This window comes from Balaenoptera borealis (genome assembly GCF_965194805.1).
Source record: "Balaenoptera borealis genome assembly, chromosome: 2".
NCBI lineage: Eukaryota > Metazoa > Chordata > Mammalia > Artiodactyla > Balaenopteridae > Balaenoptera > Balaenoptera borealis.
In genome coordinates, this window is record NC_138867.1 from 93,477,695 (window position 1) to 93,504,097 (window position 26,403).

At 36.9% G+C, this 26,403-nt stretch overlaps 1 protein-coding gene across 15 annotated transcripts in view; it reads right to left on the minus strand.

Annotated features, from left to right (window-relative positions):
• The window catches only part of APC (APC regulator of WNT signaling pathway), a 138,395-nt gene that overhangs the window by 91,777 nt on the left and 20,215 nt on the right, over window positions 1–26,403 (minus strand). The window contains exon 1 of one of the 15 annotated variants that reach the window (XM_082374731.1): window positions 9,853–9,989. The exons of 13 other annotated variants lie outside the window; for them this stretch is intronic. In XM_082374731.1, coding sequence (XP_082230857.1) covers window positions 9,853–9,927 — 75 coding nt within the window. In that variant the 5' untranslated portion in view covers window positions 9,928–9,989. Of the gene's footprint in view, window positions 1–9,852; window positions 9,990–26,403 lie in introns of those variants that run through there. One more of the 15 variants, XM_082374733.1, reaches the window with a different exon arrangement.

The following is a 26,403-nucleotide window of genomic DNA, read 5'->3' on the forward strand; positions in this document are numbered from 1 at the left end:
TACCAGTAAGTTAATTTCTTAGTTCTGATCATTATACTATGGATATGTAAGATGTTAACATTAGGAGAAGCTAAGTGAAGGGTACATGGGAACTCTCTATTATTTTTCCAACTCTTTTGTAAGTCCAAAGTTATTTAAAAATAAAAAGGCTTTAAAAAGCCATAATAGGACTTCCCTGGTGGCGCAGTGGTTAAGAATCCGCCTGCCAATGCAGGGGACATGGGTCCGAGCCCTGGTCCGGGAAGATCCCACATGCTGCAGAGCAACTAAGCCCGTGTGCCACAACTACTAAGCACTCTAGAGCCCGAGAGCCACAACTACTGAGCTCACATGCCACAACTACTGAAGCCCGTGTGCCACAACTACTGAGTCCACGTGCTGCAGCTACTGAAGCCTGCACGCCTAGAGCCCGTGCTCCACAGCAAGAGAAGCCACCACAATGAGAAACCCGTACACCATAATGAAGAGTAGCCCTCACTCACCACAACTAGAGAAAGCCTGTGCACAGCAACGAAGACCCAATGCAGCCAAAAAATAAATAAAATTTAAAAGAAAAAAAAAAAAAGCTATGATATTGGCAGATGAATAGATCAACCAAGGGAACACATTTTTTTAAATTCCAGAAGTAAATATATGTAAATTTAGTCATAATAAAGGTAGCATCTCAAACACATGTGAAAAGATTAACTTTAAATAAACGACAATGGAAACACGACAGCCGTGAGGAAACAGACAAAACTGCACCCTTCCTTATACTACACACCAGGGTAAATTACAAAAGAAACAGGGATTCAAATGTTTAAGAACATTACGTGGCATTTAAATCATAGAAACAGTTCTGTTTTTAACTAAAGATACTTAAATGGAATATACCTGCTTCCAAGGAGGCTATTATGGAGAAAATGAACATTTTAATTTTAACTGATTAGTTAATGGGTAAGGCACATGGAGGTCCCATCGGAGCTCTGAAGAGATGATGTCTATTACTAGACTAGGAGTGACAGATCGGGTTCTTAGGTTCCTTTAAACAAATGTGAAAGTTTTTACTTGGTATAAAAGCTTAACTACTTTCAAATAAATAGGATACATCCATGCAGTGGACTATGACATTGGCATTAAAAAGAATGAGGTTGATGTAAAAACAAACAAAAAAAAGGGGGAGAAAACAAAAAAAGAGTACAGATCACTATGTCTCATACTGTCCATCTTGTTCTAGTAAAAAATAAAAGGGTTGTATAAAGATAAAATTGTCATTGAAAGGATATACAAAAGTACAGTCACTGCCTCTGGAAAAAATGGTCTCAGGTCTGCTGAGAAGAAGCTTTCCTTTTTATTGTACATCTTTGTGTAAAGTTTGAAGATCAGAGCAAAAAGTTGGTTTTTTGAAAAGACTGATTATGATTAGAGAGAGAGAAGAGCCCAAACATTTAAAATGAACAAAATTCAAAGGTGGGGGGAACTCACTCAAGAAGATAAAGAAAATCTTAAAAGTTCTGCAACAATTGAAAAACTGGAGCAGCAGTTAAATATTTCCCCTTTCCTTCTCCTAACACAAAAAATTCCAGATTCAAATGGTTTTACAGACACGTTCTACCAAACATTTGAGGAACAAAGTATTCCAACCCTTTCTTTGTTTTTTATAAATTTATTTATTTTATTTATTTATTTTTGGCTGCACTGGGTCTTTGTTGCTGCACGCGGGCTTTCTCTAGTTGCGGCCAGTGGGGGCTACCCTTGGCTGCAGTGCACGGGCTTCTCATTGCTGTGGCTTCTCTTGTTGCAGGGCACGGGCTCTAGGCGCGTGGGCTTCAGTAGTTGTGGCACATGGGCTCAGTAGTTGTGGCTCGCGGGCTCTAGAGCGCAGGCTCAGTAGTTGTGGCACACGGGCTTAGTTGCTCTGCGGCCTGTGGGATCTTCCTGGACCAGGGCTTGAACCCGTGTGCTGTGCATTGGCAGGCGGATTCTTAACCACTGCACCACCAGGGAAGTCCCTAAGGTACTAATTTTCTTCTTGATACAGCTTTAGCCATGTTTCATAGGTTTTAGTATAAAATGTTTCCGCCTCTATTTCTTGATAATTCATAATTTTAATACTGATTTCCTCTTTGACTCAGGGATACTTCAAAGATTCTTCTCAATTATTAGGTGTATAAGATGACTTGTGAGTCATCTTTTTATTGCCACTGATTTATTGTTTATTAGATTGATTGGAGATTGTTGCCTACAAATGTTACCATTCTGAATTTTTTAAGGTTTGCCTTGTAGTCAAGAACATGACTAATTTTCATAAATAGCTCACTGAAATTTAAAAAAAGGAAAAAGTGTACAAAGTCCTCAAAGTTATATACCTATTTACTGACTGTAGCATATTATTTAAATCCTCTGCATATCTGTTAATTTTTGTACTTGATAGGTGAAATTTAGAAACCCTACCATTTATTGCATATTTACAATATGTCATGTAATACAATAAGTACCATATATTAATATATATGTAATTTAATCTTCCCAACTGTGAGGTAGGTATCACTTCCCATTTTAGAGTTAAGGAAGCTGGGACTTCAAAATGGCAAATAATTTTCGTAAAAACACAGATCATGTGGCTAAACCAGGATTCAAACTCATATTTGTTCCCAATGCTCATGCTCCTAAGACCATGTAAGACCTCTACAGGGCTTTCATGACCTGGTGTACCCGATACCAGTCTATGTTCCAAACTTATTTTCTATTAAGTTCCAGTATAACCCTTCTCCTTAAGTAATTCCCTCTTCACCATTCCATACAAACTATTTTGTACTTCTGCTCATAATTCATCTCCTTTTTTGAATGCCCCATCTTTTTCCCCTCTGCTTTGCTATCCTTTAAGGCCCAATTCTGTTGCCTTACATAAAACCTTCCTGTCTCCTACAGCCAGCCAGTAATGAGTCTTCCTGCTGATTGTACAGTAAATACTATACAACTTGGCTTAACTGTTCTCTAATTATTCCACTTTACTTCGGCAAGTTTTGTTTTCTCCCTTTAAAACAAGGTTTGTATCTAGTACTTAGCTTTTGTAATTCCCAAAATGCTTTACTCAGTGACAGCCACAAAAAGATAAATACATGCAAGAATAAACAGCCATGGAGAGCAAAGAAGAGAAAAAAGAGGGCACAGATTCAGAGAATGTCCAGGATGACTTTCCCATTAAAAGAGTAAGATGATGGATTTCTCTCTATGCGATTCAAATCGACAAACATTTGAGAACTTATTATTCACAAGACACCGTGCAAGTATTATAAGGAGATTTTTGTGGGTTGAATTGTGTTTCCCAAAATGGTACATTGAGTCACAGGTAGCTAATCCCTGGTACCTGTGAAAAGTGACCTCATTTGGAAACAGGGTCTTTGCAGCTGTAATCAAGTTAAGATAAAGTCTTACTGGATTAGGGTGGGCCCTAAATACAATGACTGGTACACTTAAAACAAGGCCACGTGAGGAAATGAACACAGAGACACAGGAAAAACGCCAAGTGACAATGGAGGCAGAGACTGGAGTGAGGCAGCTGCAAACCAAGGAATGCCGAAGACTGCCAGCAACCACCACAAGCTAGGGAGAAAGGCATGGAACAGATGCTCTCTTGGAGTCTCCAAAAGGAAACAACTTTGCTGACGCTCTGATTTTATACTTCCAGCCTCCAGAAGTGTGACAGAATACATTTCTATGATTTTAAGCCACGAGTGTGTGGTACTCTGTCACAGCAGCTCTACAACACAGGGGAAAAGATAAATTGACATGTTCCTTATTCTCAAGTATCTTATTAACTAGCAAATGGGTAGTATTCCAGTAGGAAGGGGAAATAGGATCCATATACAAATAAATCAGACGTTTGTGTCTCATCTTACATTCTCTTGGCTCACTTTAACTCTAGTCATTGCCGCATCAATCAGCTCACTGCAAGATATAAACTGACAGCACAACGGCTGTCAGGTATCCTTTTGCTTTCTGTTCTAGTCTCAGTGACACCCCAGTGTGGGTCCCCAGCATTCATGCATATACAGCCTATAAAAGAGTGAACACTTGATGGGACAATCCTTGACTAAAGGGGAATGGGAGCTAGTAAATATAATTCTTTTCCTTAGACGGACAATTTTATATGGCTTCTCTAAAAGTCCCAGCTTTCAGGACTTTCCAAATTATCCAAAGTGGTGACCAACTTGAGAACATATACTTATACTGGCTGTCCCTCTTTGCTATTTAACACTTTCTAAGCCACTACTCCTGTTCCTGGATCACTTCCCAAAGCAAGTATTTCGCACAAGGCCTTGTCTCAAGATTCTGACTTACAGGGGACCCATGCTAAGATACAAATTACCTACAATTCAGAGGCAAGTTTGGGTCCAAAAGATTGATATAGAGTCTATGGGAGTCACACCTTACTGAGAAAATTGGAGGTAAGGGCACAAATACGGACTGGAGCTTCATTGTGGCTAGCTATCTTCACAGTGTGAAGAAGATGAGATTTGGATAGAGAACCCACAGAAATGGTACGATAACAAGGCTAAAAGGTACAAAGTCACGTTGCTTTAACGTTTCTCAGTTTCTATTATAAACAATGTCATTAGTAGCTAATATACTGACAGATAATTTATCATTTAATTAATGATAATAAAACCAAGAATCTAAAAATAGCTAGTGGAATATATATTTCAATATTCTTCATTGGATATCTGCTTACTATTTTAGTCACCATTGTATACCATACTATAAACAAATCTGGTAAATGAAAATCTGAATTTACCCAAAAAAGTAATGTTCATTCACAAAAATACAACTTAAAAAAAACCACTTCAGCTTAATACAAGGAACTGTATGTGTATGTCTGAAAACAGATGAAGACCTGTATGTGTATGCCTGGAGTAGATAGAACAGTGGCCCCACAAAGATATCCATGTCCTAGTCCTGGAGACCAGTGAATATGTTACCTTACAAGGCTAAAGGGACTTTGCAGATGTGAACAAGTAAAGGCTCTTAATATGGGCAAATTTTCCTGGATTATATGGGTGGACTTACTGTAATCACAGGGTTTTATAAGAAGGAGAGAAAAAACTCAGAGTCAGAGAAGGATATGTGAAGACAGAAAGGGGGTCGGAGTCAGAGTGAGATTTATTGTGCTGCTCGCACAAAGATGGAGGAAGAGGCCATGAGCCAAGGAATGCAGTTGGACTCTAGAAGCTGGAAAAAAGCAAGGAAATGGATTCTCCAGATAGCCTCTGAAGGAAGTACAGCACTGCTGCTCTTATGATTTTGGTCCAATGGAAACCATTTCAGAATTCTGATCTCCAGGGTTGCAAGATAATAAATTTGGGTTGTTTTAAACACTAAGTTTGTGATAATTTGTTACAATAGCAATACCAAAAATTTCCTATGATCCAGTGATCCCTCTCCAAAGAATAAATTTCAGTGAAATCTCACTGACTGTGTAGTGATCTTAAAATAGATCCACAATTTCTTTGACCTTATACCTTCAAAAGTGGAGCTTAATTCATCTCCTCTTGTGTGGGCTGGACTTAGTGACTCACTTCTAATACAAAGAATATGGTAGAAGTGATGGGCTATGTCATAAATGGCTTCCTTCTTGCTCTTTCTCTCTGGGATCACTGGGGAAGCCAGCTGCAATGTCATGAAGACTCTCAGGCAGCCCCTTGTAAAGACCCATGGAAAAGAAGCGAGGCCATGAGAAACAGACTGTGAGTGAGCCATCTAGGAAGTGAATCCTCCAGTCTAGTCAAGCCTTCAGATGACTGTAGCCCTGGCTGACATCTTAACTGTAACTTCATGAGAGATTCTGAACCATATACCCAATTAAGATATTCTTGAATTTCTGCCCCAGAGAAACTCTAAAGTAATAAATATTTGTTGTTTAAGCCACTAAGATTTGGGGTAATTTATTGTACACCGATATGTAACTAAAATAGTCCATAAGAAGTCATATACAAGAATGTACACCATAGCAAAGTTTGTGGTAAAGAGATTTGGAAAAAACCTAGGACCTTCACATCTGATAAGACACTACAGAACATTAGATAGCAGCGTTAGAACCACAAACTACATGGACATAAAGTAAAATAGGTCTTAAAAACAGTATCGAGTTAAAAATGTTAAAAAGTTATGTAAATTAAAAACATAAATTTGGGTACATACCCCCAAAGAAGTGAAAGTAGGAACTCAAACAGATATTTGTGCATCCATGTTCAGAGTAGCATTATTCACAAAAGCCAAAAGGTGGAAGCAACCCAAGTGTCCATTGAAAAATGAATGGATAAACAAAATGTGGTATACATACACTGGAATACTATTCCGCCTCAAAAAAGATGGAAATTCTGACACATGCAACAACATGGATGAAACCTGAAGACATATCTTATATGAGGTTCTTAGGGAAGTCAAATTCATAGAGAAAGAAAACAGAATGGTGGTTGCCAGGAACTGGGGGGAAGGAGAAAACGGAGAGTTAGTGTTTACTAGGTAGAGTTTCAGTTGGGGAATGTGAAAAAGATCTGGAGATGGACTATGATACATTCACAGCAATATGAATGTACTTAATGCCACAGAACTATATATACACTTAAAAATGGTTAAGCTGGTAAATTTTATGTAGGTATATTTTACCACAATTAAAAAAACCCTCATTAATTATAAAAAAGACAAAATGCTAAATATTTCACAAGAATTAACGCATATTTAAGAACATATGTGAATGAATGCCTATAAGGGGAGTGGGAATAGGGCCTGGGAATAAAGGGGAGAAGGCTTGCCTTTTATGGACTGATGATGTCATGATTTGATTTACAAAAACAATGTTCAAGAACATATCTATTACATAACATGTGAGATGTCACCTATACCAAAACAAGAAACCGTCTAGGTAGCTTTCCTTCTAAGAGGTGAACTTACAGAAATCAAGAACCACAGATTATTGACTATTAGAACTAGAACATCTAGAAATCACTTCATCTAACCTCATTTTACATTCAAGGCACTTAATACTTCAAAAGTAATTTGCTTTTCAGAATTATCTGCTATTCCAAGCAGATTTTACAAGGCATGGTGTTTCAAAGAGCAAACCACCACATTCTTTCAGTTAGAAGACATTTTAGATGATATAAATCTTTAAAGATCCTAGGAGTAGCCAAAGCAATCAGTGTTTTCAATGCAATAGCAATAATATTTCACATAGTTCTATTGTAAGTTTCTTAGAGGTTAGCTTCCAGGTCTTATTTGATTCTTCTGAACCTTTATAGGTCTGGCATTTAGTAGGTACTCAAATGTGTAGTGAATGTATTTCCTCAAGTCATCTTTTCTATATTATATTGCCCTATCCTATATTATGTGCGATGTAAAATTCCAGAGTGTAGTACCAAAAAAAAAAAAAAAAAAAAGAGGGAGGTCAAAATTAAAGAGAACATTTAATATAAAAGGAATGGTAAAATAAAAATCCAAAGAGCAATGCATGAAAAAACTGCAATTAATAGCTTTGATTCAGTTCATAGACCTACTTATGAATATTTAACCTTTGAACTCCTTAATAGCTCAATTCTGGCAATATCAACTAACAATGAATAATTTCAAAGACCACTAAAGCCAACAGTACAGTCTTATATTAGGTATTTCATAATATAAGGGGAAAGAAATCAACTTTTCTTACTTTAGTTCTTTATTTCTTATTTAATTCCAAAAAATATCTCAATCTAATACTGTTCTGTTTAGTTGAGTTTAAGTTGATTAATAAGATGATAGTTTCATAGAGTTAGAACAAAATAGAAGACTTATGTTCTTTACATCCCTATATAATACATGACCTTGGATAAAGTCACAACATATGCAATTAGGAATAATCTAACATTAAAATGAAAATAATGCTACATTGAGCTGTTTAAATCATAAAATAAGATAATTTATGTAAAAATAAGAATCATAAACTCTCAAAAACTATACCAATTGGAGTTCAAAGAAATGAATGGTATTAGCTGTTAAATTTCACTTGAAAAAATTTTTTTAAATTATTGAAAAAAGTATCTTGAAGGATCTTCTGGAAAATTTGGATAAACTGCAAAAAACAAAAAATAAATAAATTTCACTTGAAAATTTAATGCAACACCTTTAATTCTAGGTACAGTTTCCATAAGATTTTAAAAAGAGATCCTAAGAACTATTAACCCTGATACCCATGACTAAATAATTCTTAAAGCAAAAATAGTTTTAAAAATAAAGAATAAAATCGCTTATTTATCAGTGAAAACTTTACATAGTCTAATTTTATTCAAGTCCAATTCCTTATTATCTTGAAAAAAATTACTGAAACAAAAATTATAGGTTCTTTCAAGACTTTCTATTACATAAACACTACTTAAGAGACATTGATCCTGGAGGGCTTTATAAAGCCACTGCCATCCTGTTCAGAGAGTAGGGAGATGTGACAAGCTGGCTACCATAAATAGGCATAAAGATAAGGCATTTAAAACTGTACTCAATCTGAAAACTTGTTTTTAGACATTTAATGAAACAAAAATACAGTGCAACGGAAACACTCTATATCAAGAGTATATCTTATGAATATTCACTAAACAGAAATATACCTAAAAGAAAAATCATACTGCTTTAATTTGAAATATTTGCCTATAGACTTTATTCAATGATATCTAAAACTGACCAGAGTAATAAAAAATTACTTAATAAACACAGACCTTAAATATTAAGCCTATGAAAAATTTATCACTGTAACTTTTCACAAAGTGATTTACATTATAAAGTGATTTACTCTTGAGTAACCTAATTAATAGCATAAAGCTATACTAACAAAGGAAAAGATCCACTGCTTCATACATAATTTATTAAGATTTCCTATAGGATTTATTTAAAGCAAAGAATTTGAGCATCTCTTTTGTGATATAGAATCAAAGTGTCTGATAAATTCCACTGTCAAAACATTCATAGCCTGATATTCTTCCTACTTTAAAAAACTAAGTTATTCTTTCTATCCAGGTTGTAATTATAAACTATGGCTTTTTGTAAATAGACTTCTACCGCCAGCATTGCTGCAAGGGTTCTTATTCCTCTGCAGTTATCTTTCCAGCCTGGGAAGGAGAAAAGCACTGCTGCAGTCATCTGCAAAAAGGCACTACCATTGCATCTTAAAACTAACAAAGACACTGGTATCTTTTTGCCACCCTATACACTGGCAGTTCACTTAGAACTGCAAAAGCAGGCACTTTTGGTAACCCAAATTTCACGGATCAACCAAAACCACCACTGAAGCTCTGCAGTTCCTGCCTCCACCTCTTCCTCCTCTCCCAAGGAGCCCTTTCCACTAGGTTCGTAACAGCCATCAGCAGCAGCTTCGTAACCCCTCTCCTGGCTACCACTGCATGTGTCCTTGTGGCCAGGGAGGAAAAGCAGCCTTTCAGTGGGCTAAAGCTTTTGCTCCTCGCCATGAATATGCTCCATTCTTTGTTGTCCTCTACCCGTTTCCTTAGATACTGTTATTCCACTCGACTCTGTCAACATGCATTATAAAAACAAAACCTCCTTCTAGCTTCAAAAACAGCTCTTTCTCACCAGACTCCCCTTAACACTCCCACCCCTCCCCCCCTTCTTCCTCTTCTGTCAAAAACCCTGGATCAGAAGCACAGGAAATCCATCTCCTGTGCTGCAATGGGGGGTGGGGGGGTGGGGGGGAGACGCCCCTGCCTCCTCGCTTGGCATGTGGCATCAGACCCTGTGCCAAGGAAAGACCATCGGCTTTAGGCAGTGCAAGGGAAAATCGCCTCCTTCTCCCCCGGCAGCTAGCCGGGCCATCGTAGCTCCAGCACCTACCCCATTTCCGAGCTCAGCAGCACCTCCATTCCGTCTCCAGTGACACCCAGGCGGGCTGCGCCAATACAGCCACATGTCGGTCACGTGTGCCCACGCCCAGCCAATCGGAGGGTCCCCGACGGGAAAGGGGAGCGCCCTGGTCCGCATCCAGCGGATTACACAGCTGCTTTCCCGAGTCACGCTCCGCTTCCCGAGCCACGCTCCGCTTCCCGAGCCGCACTCCGCAGCACTCCGCACTCCGCAGCAGGACACAGGGCCCCGCCCCGCCCCACCCCACGGCTCCGAGCCCTAGCCCGCACTTAGTGCTCACCGACTCCACCTCCGGGCAATCCACCGGAGCTGATGGAAGCGGACAAGCATAATGCGGGTGGGGGTGGGGGAGGCCCACGGCGCAGGAAGATTAGCACAAGATACAGGCGGTGGGTGGGTAATAAATTACATCTCATTCGCTATTTGCTAAGATTTACATGCTTGCAACACAGAGAAACAGAATTTTACTAAATGTATTAAAACGAATAATTTTACATTACGTATCACCGATTTGTTAGGTAAATCACTGGAACTGTGTTTGAATTAAAAATACAGTCTCCAGAAAAGCTATAGTGGCAGTACAGTAGAGTAGTTGAGATCAGAATCATGGAGCCACACACTCTGGACTGAATCTTTGCTCCCGTCACTTACTAGCTGTGTGACTTTAGTCACTTTCATTTCCCCAGCAAAACGGGAGTAGAAATATTGAATAGAGAAGTTAATATATAGGAAGCAGTATTTAGAGCAGACCCTGACACAGTAAATGCTGTTAGTCACTACTAATCTGAGACTTAAATATTTTAATGCAAATTCTGCATTTCACTTAAATTTAACCAAGTGAAGTTTGAATTACTAATTTTTTAAAATAAATTTATTTTATTGTTGGCTGCACTGGGTCTTCGTTGCTGCGCGCAGGCTTTCTCTAGTTGTGGTGAGCGGGGGCTACTCTTCGTTGCGGTGCGTGGGCTTCTCGTTGCAGCGGCCTCCCTTGTTGCGGAGCACGGGCTCGAGGCACGCGGGCTTCAGTAGTTGTGGCATGTGGGCTCAGTAGCTGTGGCTCGCGGGCTCTAGAGTGCAGGCTCAGTAGTTGTGGCGCACGGGCTTAGTTGCTCCGCGGCATATGGGAATCTTCACAAACCAGGGCTCGAACCCTTGTCCCTTGCATTGGCAGGCGGATTCTTAACCACTGTGCCACCAGGGAAGTCCTTGAATTACTAATTTTTATGAGTTAGAAGGACAAAATCCAAATTGCCAAGAATTTAAAGTGGATTTAAATTCTGTTTAAATGGGGATGGGGGTGGAATCAGTTTTCATGATCTATTTCAAATTTAAAAGGATACTTAACTTTAGGTTTTTTAATGAAATGTATTTACTCTAATCTTTTAATTTTTCAAATTAATAGCATGAAAAGCAGCAAGCAAGCTATTAAACAGCACACTTGGAGCAATTTCATTTTATTAAAAATGGTATAAATTAGGAAAGTAATAGACAAATAGCAAAATGCTCATAGATGTACACACAATGGATGTTCACAGTGGTTATCCATGGAAGGTGGGATTATGGAGTGACTTCTGCTTTTCCTTTCTGCTTTTGGATATTTTTTCTTTATCTCTGTATTATAATGCCTAATATATAGCAAATACCCCCTAAATATTTGTTGAATGAACAAATGAACCAACATCAATCACATATTACTAGTAATTTACTAGTAAGTAGAAAAATTATATATTATATAAAAGTTTAAATATATTTAGAAACACTTTCCCTTGATATTTGAAATAAAGGAAACATAAATCAATTTGGTTCTATCTTAAATATCTCTTTTGTCAAGATGACTTAGTTTTACAAAAGGCTTTCAAGATTCTCTTACTGAAAGCGCATGATTCATTGAACAGGACTTATTTATACAGTCATCAACTATTTGTGACAAATTCTGAATAGATAATTTCTCATAAGGCCTAAAACTTCTGGAAAGGAAAAGTACCCTTCTAAACAAAGAATACATTTTAGAAGCTCCTAAAAATAACTTAGTACCCTAAAAAACAACTCTATTACTCTTGACTCAGACTATGAGTCAAGCTATTATTTAGTATACCAGTTTGTAGCCAAAATATTTGTCTAAATTTTTATTACATGTGTTGTAACAGTGTTTCAAATGACAAAATTTTAAAGAAAGCTATGACCATTATATGTTCACCAATCAATAACACTCAAATCAATCAAAAAGCAAGCCAATCTAAAAACTTTACATTTTACAATGTGGCCAACTGAATTTTTTCAGTAAAATTTTCAAACCAGTTTTCTCAGATTCCACAAAAGTTTGATTTGAATTTTGTATTAAAAATATACTTAGCTATTTTTAAAACTACAATTAAAAACATATACAATCAAAATGTTTTAGACCAAATTTGAAAACAATGGAGGTCACTGAAGCATTAATTTGTGCTACTAGGTTTATATGTATCTCAGAATAAAGCTCCTGCCATCCCTATTTATATAAAAATGTTATCATTCAGGCTACATACATATGTATGCATTAAAAGTATTTTCTGATCACAATTTAATACAGAAATAAATTGTACATTAAGGTTATTATAAGACTGTACTGACAAACGTGCCCCTGATTTCAAGTATCTGTGCTCATTATGATTAGCTTTACTGTTTTTAATAAATATTACTAAGTAAATGTTATAAATATGAACACATAGTTCACGTTAAAAAAATAAATAACCTCTGAACCTTCTGTAACTTAAAAAAAAAAATTGATGACTCAATAGAAATAATAGGATTCTTAATGTCTTAAATCCTGCATTCTATTTTAACATGAACATGTTAGGCCTAATTTAAGACTTGTGATTTTAAAAACTGACAAGAATATGGGCAACAATATCAACTAGAATAAAATGAGTTAAAATCAGTGCTCTGAATTCAGTTATCTCAACTCGTACTTCAATACTTAACTCTTTCTTTACTGGAGACCTCAGATACATTGATAGCAGAACAGAATCGATTTATGCCTACAAAGAGATCAACAAAAGTTTTTTTCTTTAAAAATAATAATTATGTATTGTAAAAGCACATGCTAATGCAAGTTCTCCAGGTGCTAAGCAACCAAATAAAGCTCAAATTCATTTAAAAATCTTCCAGTCTTCAGATTCACACTGGGTTAGGGTATGACAAAAAATCCTAAGAACAGAATAAAGTGGGTCAAAGACCGAAGACCAATTCTCCCAGTGTTTCTGTACTTCTCCTGGGACATGGGAAGGAGCTGAAATGTTGCGATGGAAATTGAATTTTTAGTGATGTATAAACTAAGTGAGAGATATATGCATGGTCTTCTACAAGCCAGACATATAGATGTGTTGTGTTACCTCAAAAAGCAAAAGTTTCTCAAAAGAAATGTTTCTAGCACCAATAATAGAATCTTAGTGTTTTTCCCTCCAATCTTTCTCCTCTCTAATCAGCAAATATCAAAATAGATTTTTACACCCTTGCTCAAGAATATTTCACGGCATTCTGTTACTGACAGTGGAAGTGAGATAGTTTGGAGTTTAATTGTAGACTGCCTACGCTAAAAGGCTTCCTACATGTATTAAGTTTTCCATGGCCGCCATAACAAATTACCACAAATTTAGTGGCTTAAAACAACAAAATTTATTATTTTACAGTTTTGTAGTTCAGAAGTCCAAAATGGGTCTCACTGAGCTAAAATCAAGGTGTCTGCAGGGCTCTACTTCTTTCAGGAGGCTCTAAGGGACAATCTGTTTTCTTGACCTTTCCAGGTTCTAGAGACCAACTATATTCTTGGTCCAAGGCCTTTTTCCTCCATCTTCAAAGCTAGCAGTGGTGACCTGAGTCCTTCTCAATTTGCAGCACTGTCACTTTGCTTCTATTGTCATTATCTCTTTCTCTGAATCTTGTTCTTCTCTTCCCTCTTTTAAGGACTTAAAAACCGTTCTTACGTTGGCCCACCTCAATAATCCAACAATCCAGGGTACCTCATTAGCAACTTTATTCCACCTGCAACCTTAATTCCCCTTTGTAACATAATCTAACATATTCATAGGTTCTAGGGATTAGGAACTGGACATCTTTAGGGAGCCATTATTCTGCCTACCACACTAAAGCTTTATCTTCAACTATTCCAGAACTTGCATCCTAATACCAGTCCAATCAAACTAAACACTTAGCCATTTCTTTTTTAAAAAAATAAATTTCTTTATTTATTTGTTTATTTTTTGGCTGCGTTGGGTCTTTGTGCTGTGCTCAGGCTTTCTCTAGTTGCGGCGAGCAGGGGCTACTCTTCGTTGTGATGCGCAGGCTTCTCATTGTGGCGGCTTCTCTTGTTGTGGAGCGTGGGCTCTAGGCGCGCGCTCTTCAGTAGTTGTGGCTGGCGGACTCTAGATCGCAGGCTCAGTAGCTGTGGCGCACAGGCTTAGTTGGTACGCAGCACATGGGATTTTCCAGGACCAGGGCTTGAACCCGTGTCCCCTGCACTGGCAGACGGATTCTTAACCACTGCGCCACCAGGGAAGTCCCCACTTAGCCATTTCTATAACTCACCTTAGACATAGAACTTTCTGCCTTTACTATAATGTGGTACAGTAGAAGGCTCCAGCATATGGAGACTGAAGAATCAGGTTTAAAGTTCTGCATCTTTCACTTTGTAGCTCTGTGACTCTGGATGTTACTTAACTATCCTAAGACTTGGCTACTCTTTCATCTGTAAAATGAGAATAACTGTTTGGCTTATTTTATAGAGCTGTTATAAGGATCAAATGTGTAACTGTGAACAAACTTTATAAACTATGAAATATGTTTTACAAGTAAAGGATTATTAATTGCTCTATTGGTCCAAATCAAGATTCAGCTTAAACATACATTTCCATGAAGTAATCTACCATCCCACCTAGACTCCTAGACTCCTCACCCTCCTCTTCCCTCCACTGTTCCCTCCTTTTATGGCACAAACACATTGTAGCTCTGTGTGTACATCTCCTTTCCCATTCCTGACTATAAGAATCCGAGGGAAGAGCCACACCTGATTTTATCTTGAACATCTCATGACGTATACCATAATATTTTGTACATAACAAGTGTTCATTAAGTATTAGTATAAGGAATGATTTAAAATTAATCTCCAAAGGGCACCCAATGCAGATGCTCTCAAGGAATAATAGTGGAGCAAATGCTGAATAATGAATATTAGTACAAAGTATAACTTTTTACAGAGGAAATGGAATGCTTTAAATAAAAACCCTAGGCGCTGTAAGTGAAAAAAATGTGGCGCAGCCTTGGGGCTAAGTTTCTGAGGTTAGGTGGCTGCACAGTAGAATCACTTTAGGAGCTTGAGAAGTTTTAAAAACACCATTAAGTCCGAATCTCTGAGGATGAGGTCCAGGCACTGGTGTGTGCTGCCAGGATTGCGAAGCACCACGCACCACTCTAGCTTCTGCTATCAAAGCTCCTATTGCACTATGATAGGGAGACCATTTTGAAATGCCTTTTAATTCAGAGTGCTATACAGATTGAGGCATTTGCTTACAGAGGGAAAAAACCTTCCTTTTTTCCTGTCAAAAAGCTTCCTAGTCATGTATTAGCAATTAACATAAGAAAAACAATAGGGACTAATAAATGCACAGAATATGTTCTACTACATTAAGGAATCAAAGAAATAAAAACAAAAGAGTATCATTTTCACCTATTAAATAAGCAATGATATTTTAAAATAATATTGCGGGTCAGAGAGAATACATTAAAAAAAATAGGCAGTAGCTTTTGAAAATGTTTAAAATGCTTATACTGAAATAAGTCCAGTTAAAAGAAATTATCTTATGTACAATCAGGTACATGCACAAAGATTTATATTCAAAGATACTCAGTATTGTTTCCACAAGTGAAATTTTAGAAACAACCTCAATGATTGATAACAACAGCTTGGTTAATTATACTTTTGGCACTCTTAAAGATGATTAATATTATGCCAGATATACAATTACATAAAAAAGCATAAAATACATAAGAATAAATTTACCCAAGGAAGTGAAAGATCTGTACAGTGAAAACTATACGACAGTGATGAAAGAATCTGAAGAAGACACAAATAAATGGAAAGATATTCTACACTCACTGATTAGAAAAATTAATATTGTTAAAATGTCCATACTACCCAAAGTGATCTACAGATTAAATGCAATCCCTTTCAAACCTCCAAGAGCATTTTTCACAGAAATAAAACAAACAATCCTAAAATGTCTATGGAACCACAAAGGACGCCAAATAGCCAAAGCAATCTTGGAGGAAAAAAAAGAAAAAAAAAAAGAACAAAGCTGGAGGCATCACACTTCATGGTTTCAAACTATATTACAAAACTACAGTAATCAAAACAAATCAAAATTTAAAAAAAAAAAAAAAAAGCATGGTACTAACATAAAAACAGACATGTAGATCAAGGAACAGAATAGCAAGCCCAGAAATCAACCCAAGCAAATATGGTCAATTAATTTATGACGAAGGAGCCACGCATATACAGTGGTGAAAAGACAGTCTCTTCAATAAATGATGTTGGGAAGGGCTTCCCTGGTGGCGCAGTGGTTGAGAATCTGCCTGCTAATGCAGGGGACACGGGTTCGAGCCCTGGTCTGGGAAGATCCCACATGCCGCAGAGCAACTAGGCCCGTGAGCCACAACTACTGAGCCTGCGCATCTGGAGCTTGTGCTCTGCAACAAGAGAGGCCGCGACAGTGAGAGGCCCGCGCACCATGATGAAGAGTGGCCCCCGCTCGCCACAACTAGAGAAAGCCCTCGCACAGAAACGAAGACCCAACACAGCCAAAAATAAATATAAATAAGTAAAAATTAAAAAAAATAAATAAATGATGTTGGGAAAACTGGACAGCCATATGCAAAAGAATGAACTGGACCCCTATTTTACACCACACACAAAAATCGACTAAAAATGGATTAAAGACTTACATTTAATACCTGAAATGGTAAAACTCCTAGAAGAAAACATATAGAATAAGCTCCTTGACATCAGTCTTGGCAATAATTTTTTTGGATTTGACACCAAAAAACAAAGGCATTAAAAGCAAAAATGAACAAGTGGGACAATATCAAACTAAAAAGCTTCTACACCGTGAAAGAAACCATGAGCAAAATGAAGAGGCAACCTATCAAAATGTAGAAAACACTTCCAAATCATATATCTAATAAGGGGCTAATATCCAAAAAAAAAAAAAAAAAAAATATATATATATATATATATATATAACAACCTCATAAACTAAATAGCCAAAAAACCAAACTACTGGATTAAAAAATGGGCAGAGGAACTGAACAAACATCTTCCCAAAGAAGACATCCAAACGGCCAACAAGTACATAAAAAGATGTTCAACATCACCCATCATCATGGAAATGCAAATCAAAACCAAAATGATATTACCTTGCATCTGTTCGAATGGCTGTCATCAAAAGACAAGAAATAACAAATATTGGGGAGGATGTGGTGAAAAGGGAACCCCAGTGCACTCTTAGTGGGGATGTAAATTGGTGCAGCCACTATGGAAACAGCATGGAGGTTCCTCAAGAAATTAAAATTTAACTCCCATATGATCCAGCAACCCCACTTCTGGGTATATATCCAAAGGAAGAGAGATCTGCACTCCCATGTTTATTACAGCATATTCTTTTTTTTTTTTTTTTTTTAATTTTTAATTTTTTATTTTTATTTTTGGCTGTGTTGGGTCTTCGTTTCTGTGTGAGGGCTTTCTCCAATTGCGGCGAGTGGGGGCCACTCTTCATCGCGGTGCGCGGGTCTCTCACTATTGTGGCCTCTCTTGTTGCGGAGCACAGGCTCCAGATGCTCAGGCTCAGTAGTTGTGGCTCACGGGCCCAGTTGCTCCGCGGCATGTGGGATCTTCCCAGACCAGGGCTCGAACCTGTGTCCCCTGCATTGGCAGGCAGATTCTCAACCACTGCGCCACAAGGGAAGCCCATTACAGCATATTCTTAACAGCCAAGATATGAAAGCAAGTGTCCATCAATGGATAAGTGGATAAAAATCTCACACACACACACAAACACATACAAATACACACACACACACACGAAATGAAGTATTATTCAGCCATGAGAAAGAAGGAAACCCTGCCATTTGGGACAACATGGATGGACCATGAAGGCATTATGCTAAGTGAAATAAGCCAGGCAGAAAAGACAAATACTGCATGGAATCACTTATATGAGGAATCTAAATAAAAAGCCAAATTCACAGAAAAAAATAAAATAAAATTGTCAAAGAAGATAATTATATATAACTGCATTAAATAATTCATATAATATTAAGCAAAAATGCAGAACACTGTATATGCGTAATATATGGTACCAACTAGCCTTGTCTTTTTTTAAATGAATTATATAGGTGCACAGAGAAGACTGAAAGAGATCAACAAAATATCAAGTGTCCTCCCTGGGTGTGGAAATTATAAAAACTGCAATTTTTTTTAATTTTATAAAATTTCCACAACCTAACACACATAATTTCTATATTTTTTTCCAAAAGTTAAGTGCCTTTTGGACACAATTTGAAATCACCACATGAGAAGAAGAGAGAAATTAACATTTCTTTCTCATCTCATCTGTAGCCAAAGGTAGATCCAGATTTTGTGGGGTTCAGGATCATATATAAATTATGGGGGAGCCTTCCTTAAGGAAAATACAAATTAATTCAAAATTGCTATTGCTGCTGCAAAAGAACCTAGGAAGGGTCCATGAAATTAGGTGCATTAAACTTCATTAGTTTCATGATAAATCTTCTAAACCAGTAGCAGACATTATGATCAGCAAATATATATAATCAACAAATTCATCTAACTTGAATTTCTATAGAGATTAAAAACAGATCACTGTTCACACACATAGGCTCAAAGAAATTTCAAAATTCACTCAGGTCCCCACACAGTGAAGTGGCAGTCTGCCTCCTAAGCCAGTGTTGGTCAAACTGCCTCACCCTCCAGGTCTCATGAGCACTTCATGTTAGATCTTCTAATTAGATTTAAATGCAGTAGGTGCTCCATATCCTTGGGTTCTTCATTCAACCACTGAGGATTCAACCAGCCATGGATCAAAAATATACAGAAAAGATTCCAGAAAGTTCCAAAAAGCAAAACTTGAATTTGCCAAGCAGCCTCCAACTACTTACATAGCATTTACAATGTATTAGGTATTATAAGTAATCTAGAGATGATTTAAAGTATAGTGGGAGGGATATGTGTAGGTTATATGTAAATACTATACTGTTTTATATAAGGGACTTGAGCATCCCTGGGTTTCGGTATCCTCCAGGGTCCTGGAACCAATCCCTCGTGGATACCAAGGGACGACTGTGTGTCATCTCCGAGAGCAGCTTGATAAAAAGTTACTTGTTCAATTATTATCATCCTGATGATTACTGCAGCACCTAGTTCTGTAGTAGTAGGTGCTTAATAAATCCTTATTGAGTGAATACATTTTTTAATAATCAGAATAAGTGAAAACAAGAAATCTCAAACAGCTTTGAAAATGTCAATCTGGAATCTACAAAAAATCCCCTTAACCCATAAATTTTTATCAATGGGTAACCACAGATTTCTCTGGAAGATATCTAGAACAAAATTTCTTTAAATGCAGGAGACATTTTCACATTGTCATGTTAATTTAGTTAAATAACTAAAGAGAAACAGTTTGGGGTTGTCTTATGGGCGTGTGGCAAATACAAGGCAATGACTGATAGTGGGCATATAAGCAAAGGCAAAAGAAAGCAGAAAAACTGTGAATGACGCAAAAAAGGCTACTCTGTCAGAGTTAATTCTGCTTCACTGCCCTTGTATGATGTTAAATATGTTAAACATGTATTAGGCTAAATATGCCCTGGTGTTACAGTAGTGAATACGCTACATTACATGGTAAGAAGGACTTGGCAGATGTAATTAAAGTTATTAGTTGGCTGACTTTAAAATAGGGAGGTGAAATTCACTACCTGTCACTGGTTCGGCACTTTCTCTGCATGCCATATGGTATCCTGTGCCCCTAAAGGAGGTAACACACCCTGAAGGATGAGCTTATATGGGGAAGATGACCCCCAGAGCATTGTGACCCTTGCCCAGAAGTTCAGGAGTGATCAATGGCAGGATTTGTTTGGCTTTGTTTAGCTGAAATTTATTCAATAATGGTACTCAAAACATCTGCTTTTTTTGAGGCAAGTATGAATGTAGTAAAATAAGTGCTTTATTGCAGATGAAGAACCATGTGGAGACATGAGAAGAGAAACTGGTAACTTGTAAGGAAGAACTCTTACAGCCGCAGTCAAACTCTTGAGATTCAAGTAGGCCAACTCCAGAGCACTGCAGTCCTGGGCCTTTAGACATGGACTTTCCTTGAGAATGCAGGTCACTTTTGCCTTGTTTTTACATGACTTTTGGGTTAAAATCTTTGCTTGTTCAATAATGCAAATCAGTGCCTAATATTGTGCTAGTCATACGGTACACTCAATAAATGCTTGTTGAACAACAAAAAAAGGGGGAAGGGGGAGATGATCCTGGGTGGGCCCTGTGTAATCACGAGCCCTTAAAAGCTACAAGCTGTTCACTGGCTTCCAAATGAAATTAGAATAAATTTCAAATTCCTTAACTCGGTTTACAAGACTCTGTATAACCTACTTCCTGCTCCCATTCCCACCCTCCTCCCTAACTCTCCCTTTCTTCCCTCTCTCTAATGCCTTTGCACTGCCTTTCTTTCAGCTTCAAGAACTCTGTTCCCAAATCCTCAAATGACTGCTCTATTGTATCATTCAGCTTTGGCATAAATGTCTCATCTTCAAAGAGACCTTCCATGACCATCGAATCAACACTGGTACTGTCCTTAAATTTCTATCACATCATACTGTTTTCTCCTCAAATCATTTAAGACCTAAAAGGTTCTACCTATGTATCTATCTGTTTGTTTAATTTTCTGTCTCCCTCATCGTTTCCCAAACTAGAATACAAATGTCATGAGGACAGGAACCTATATTCTCATGCACTGCTGTTTCCTTCACACCTAGAACAGTGTCTGGTGCACAGTAAGCATTCAATAACACTGTTGAATGCATGAATGTAGATGATATAAAGAGGAATAAGACATCAACTTACAATCTGATAGGGGATCTAAAATGTGCACAAGAAAAGTTTTAATACAAGGCAACATGTATATCAAAGGATGAGAGATTAGATAATTTCTGGCCAGGTAATCAAGAAAGATTTCAGAGAGAAAGCAGCAAAAGAACTAGCCTTCAAAGATGTTTAGGAATTTTTTAGGACAGAGATTTAGATTTTGTCTGTTAGATTAAAAATTTTAGATATCTTATAGGCAATGAAAAATATAAACATTTCAAATAAGGAAGGATACATGGTTACAGCAAGATCTACAAAAATTAACAGAACTAGTTGCTAGTTCCTACTCAAAAGAAGAAATAATCAGAAGTCATATGCATACTATTACTAATTTATAGTTAAATTTAATGGTCAAAGGCTTTTTCAATTGGAAAATATAATAGCAGGAAAAAAAACACAAAATTTTACACTCTATGAGAAGTTTAATTTTGTTTTATTTGGTCTTATTTTGGCAATTTTGACTACACACTTACTTATTAATTTATGTTGTTAATAAGACAAAAAACTCAAAATCACCTTTGGCAACCATTTTGCCCAATTAACAAATATTCAAACATTTCCATGCAAGTAAAGAAAATTTTTTTTCTAAATTCTTAACATGCCCTAATCTGATAAAGTTCCAGTTTCCGGTCAACCAATGTTTTAAGCTACCCTTCCCCTAGGGGAAAAAAAAACAAATTCTGATTAATTTTTTAAAAACTAAGTGTTTAAAGCAGAATTTTATGCTTGCCCATGTGTGTGTTTTAAGTATGTCTTGTTTAATGTTTTTAGTTTGATCTTTACTGAAAACCCAAAGCAGCTGTAAGACTGCTCCCAAAGGTACAATTTACAATACAAACTTACAAACCCTATTCATAAAGATAACATTTTACCATTAAAGACTTCAGTGACTTATGTCATCAAAACAGCACCAAATGTTTACAGTGTCACTGTGAATTCAAGAAAAAGGAGCACACAGAATGAGTTTTTTAAAAATAGTCTTTCTCCCCAAATATAATTAAAACTCCCATCATTTCAACATTTAAAATATCATAAAATACTTAGATTACTTGACAAATCATTTATCAATTTATAACACACAAATTACCCCTTGAAATACATCAGAATAACAAAAAATCCAATTTTTAAATTGATGTTAAAAACAAAATTTGGTGTATATGAAAGAATAAATTTATGGCCTAGTAATGGTGTGTATTTATTAGAACCTTAAACCAAATCCTTGGGTCAAGACTTTTATCCTTACACAATATCCCCAAATTCTTACCTTGAATGAGAAAGCAATGACTTTTTCAATACCCTATATACCAACTGAAGATGGTATTGCCTAATTCTATAATACCATTTCCTTCCTTTTTGAATAGCTTCTCTCCTTCTTGCTTTATGCTGAATTTTAATATATAAGGCACAGTACAGACTATAAAATTATTTCACTTCTGGATATCTAAAGATAAATGTTTGCTATTATAGGCTTAAAAATCCAAATGTCTTATTAAGTAAAATGAAAAAAAATCTACCTAGCATTACTGGACTGTGTCAATCAAATCAGAAACCTCTGGGTGACTTGGACTACCCACAATAGTATCTAATATATAGATTCATTTTAAAGATTAAGAGAATGAGTCATCTCATAAGAGTTCAACATGAACACTTAACATTATGTTCTAAGAGGGAAGAGAGAAAGAAAAATCAAGGCAAACTAATAAATTTAATTCCTTTTTTCAATATAGATTGTTTTTAAAACTAAAATTTCATATTTATTTTGTTAAGTCTTTTAAAAAAACTTGCTTTGCCAAGTTCTCTAAGATTGGGTAGAATTAGTTGAATTGTCACATAGCTTTTATAGAAGCAAAAAGTAAGATTTCTTAAGAATTGGACTAAATTTCATTCACATTCAAATACCTTCCTCAACAGACACCAGCAGTCAATAAGTACCTTGATTCTCAAACCAGTCTGTACTTGATACAATATGAAAAAGGCATTTTCTTATTCTGTTCCCAAAGAAGGTCTGCTATTTAATTCAAACTAATAGTTACATCTGCTCAATTAAAACACTTGGAACTTTCATAGAAAAGATATTTTTGATACTTGTTCTTTTACAATAGAGAACCCAAAGTTCTTTAAAAAAAAAAAGTCTCCTGTGAAGTGATAAGACAACTCTGACCAACTCCAAAATCTTAATAAAAAAATCTCAATTCCCAAAGTTTCAGTCTCTGAAGCATACTTCCTATCCCTCTAGTTTATGCTACCGTCTCCAAATACAACCTTCTTTTACCTCACTGGCTTCTTCAATCCAATGTTCTCATCAATTTTCACTATCACTTTCATCTTTACTTTCTTCCTTAGACCCAACAATAGCCATTCCCTTTCACTCAAACCCTTTATTCTTCTCTCCCTCTATTATATTTACCTGGTAAAACCCCAAATCTGGTTGAACTGAATGAACTATTCTACTTTTGCATGCCTTCATCAGGGCAGGTGTGTGTGTGTGTGTGTGTGTGTGTGTGTGTGTGTGTGTGTGTGTGTGTGTGTGTGTGTGTGTTGGGGAGAGTGGGGGTGGAGGAATGATCAGATAATAGGGGCTGGCTGGTTTCACTTTAAATTCACAACTATAAACATGGAAGAATATTTAACACCGCCTGGCAGGCCTACTGTGTTTCCTATAAAGTCTGCTTTCTCACAACTTGAGTTAACTTCTTTACACCTTTTTTCTCTCCTCAAACCTGTAACATCTATTTTCCTACCTATGCCACTCTCAGTTGAAGATCTACTTCATTCCATTAAAGAGAAATTCCCTCATATTTCCCTACCATGCCTACACTGCTTCTCTCCTATTAAAACAGAAAAAGCATCCCTGCTCCTATCAAAGACCAATACCTTACTTGGGCAATGGAGTCCAGCTAATCAAGAAAACCTTTGATTAGCCCCTCTCTCTCCTGTATAATCAGTTTCTCCTTCTCTACTGGATCATTATCATGAACACACAAACATGTTCTAATATTACTCATCTTTACAAATTCCTCTCCTGACCTTAGCTCCCCTCCACGCACCCCCTCCACTAGATAAGACCATTTCTTTGTTCTATTCACAGCCAAACCTCTTGATCTAGTGGCCTTCATTTCCTGTCTCTATTTTCTCACCTCTAATTCACTCTTTAACCCACCCCAATCCTAAACAATCTCCTGAAGCTCAAATCAAGGTCACCAATGACCACCATGTGGCCAAATTCCATTGCCCTCATCTTAGTACAATAACCTCTTAGTAACATTAGACCAAGCAGATCACTCTTTTCTACCTGAAGTAGATGTCTTCTCTTGGGCCCTAGTGACATATTCTCCTGGTTTTCCTCCTCCCTCTAATTTCCTTTATTGGTTCTGTCTCTTCACTAGTCTTCTAAAACATGAGTGCCTCAGGGCTTGTACCAGGACTGCTTTCTCTCTTCACTGTTTTCTCACCTACTCCCAAGGCTTTTAACCATCATCTATATGATGTTAAATCTCAAATTTGTATCTCCATCCTAACCCTCTTCTGTGAATACCCAACTATCTATTTGATTATTTCACTTTGATATCTGAGACATTTAAACTAAACAGATACTTGATCCACAAATCTTCCTGTCCTCTCCCTACCAGACTTAGATCTTCAAATTCTTACTCCTCTAAAGATTTCTCTCAAAAACAACACAAAGGGCTTTTTTTTTTTTCTCTTACAGTGGCAGCCTTATTCTTCCATACTATTCCAGCAGCGTAAGTATGCCAGCACCTAAAATCTCTAAAGACTATAGTCGGAATTCATTACTTTGTGAATGGAAGATGCCCTGTATCTAGTCAGGTTTCTGAATGACACCTGGATCCAATGGCTAGATTAAAGCAGTAACATCAATAGAAGGTAGTGAAGATTTCAGCACTGTGTTAAAGCTCGAGGATGTATCCTACAATTTCTAAGAGGAAGCCAGAATTAGTATCTTCAGATATTCCCAGATTATGTGAGTTTTGTTCTTATCAGGCATCAAACATAATAAAAAATAAATCATTGTGAAAAGCTTGGCAATCAAACAGGCATTTTCCTGAGCAGTGCATAAATAATAGAAAGGTGTGCAGCATTCTAAAAGCCTTACTTTTTTTTTGCATAAATTCACCTTGAGATTACCATAAACACCTAATATAAGATTGCTGATCCAATACTTATTTAAATGGGGGGTGGGGCTATGGTTGGGAAGTACCACAGCCACTTTCCAAGATTATCCCTAATGATCTTTTAATTCTGCTATTCAAGCCTTTGTACAGTGCTCTCCCATGCTGAATAGAGCTGACGTGTGTGACCAGTAAAATACTGCAAAAGTGTGTGACTTCTGAGGCTAGGTCATAATAGACATTGTAGCTTCTACCCTGGTCTCCTGAATTGCTTACTCTGGGGCCAGCCTCTGTGTTCTAAGGATACTCAGGTAACCTTATGGAAAGGCCAACATGGGGCCCAAACCAGTTAATAACTTGCCAGCCAAGTGAGTGAGTGACCTTAGAAGCAGATCCTCTAGCCCCAGTCAACATTTGTTGCCCATGTAGACAGGGAAAAAGCAAAATACACAGATTCTCTCACCTTACTGTAACCCACAATGGAAATTCCTCACAACCACCTTCTTGGGTAGCTAGCAAATGATCCATCCTTGTCAGATTTCTCCGAATTATCTTCAATCATGGAGCTGCTTTTGTTAAACTCCAAACCAGTAGGATTTCCACACTGAAGTACTGGATAATCAGATTTAAGTAGAAAGCTTTTTATCCTCTTCCAGGATCTGCTTTGTAATTTTTGAAGTGAAAAACTGTTCTGGAGCTTGAATGAGTTATCATTATAATTTAAAATTCTTAAGTATGTCATGTTCCAGAATGCTACTTTTTGATGAAAGCACAAATTAGATTTTACCACAATAATATATATTTGCCCTTCTAAAGAACATCCAACAGCTATGTTTGTGAGATTTGGGTTTCTGTGGACTGTAGTTTGAAAAGCTAAACAAGAAACTGGTAACAGCGATTGCCTCTGCGCAGGGGATGTGTGCAACTAAGGAACAGGGGTAGGAAATTTATTTTCATTTCATTTCATTTTCTCTTGTACTTTTTGAAATGTATACTACATGCATGTAACATCTGCTCAAGGATATAAATTTTAAAGTCTCTTTTCCTGACAAAACTACATTTTTTAATGTTTAAAATAAGAGAAACCTAAAACAACTTCAGTACTTATTCAAAATCATGCTCATTACTTTTTAAAGTGTACCAAGTAAGACATTATCTCAGTATCTTACTAGTGCCTACATTTAGGTTTGAGGCCAAGAA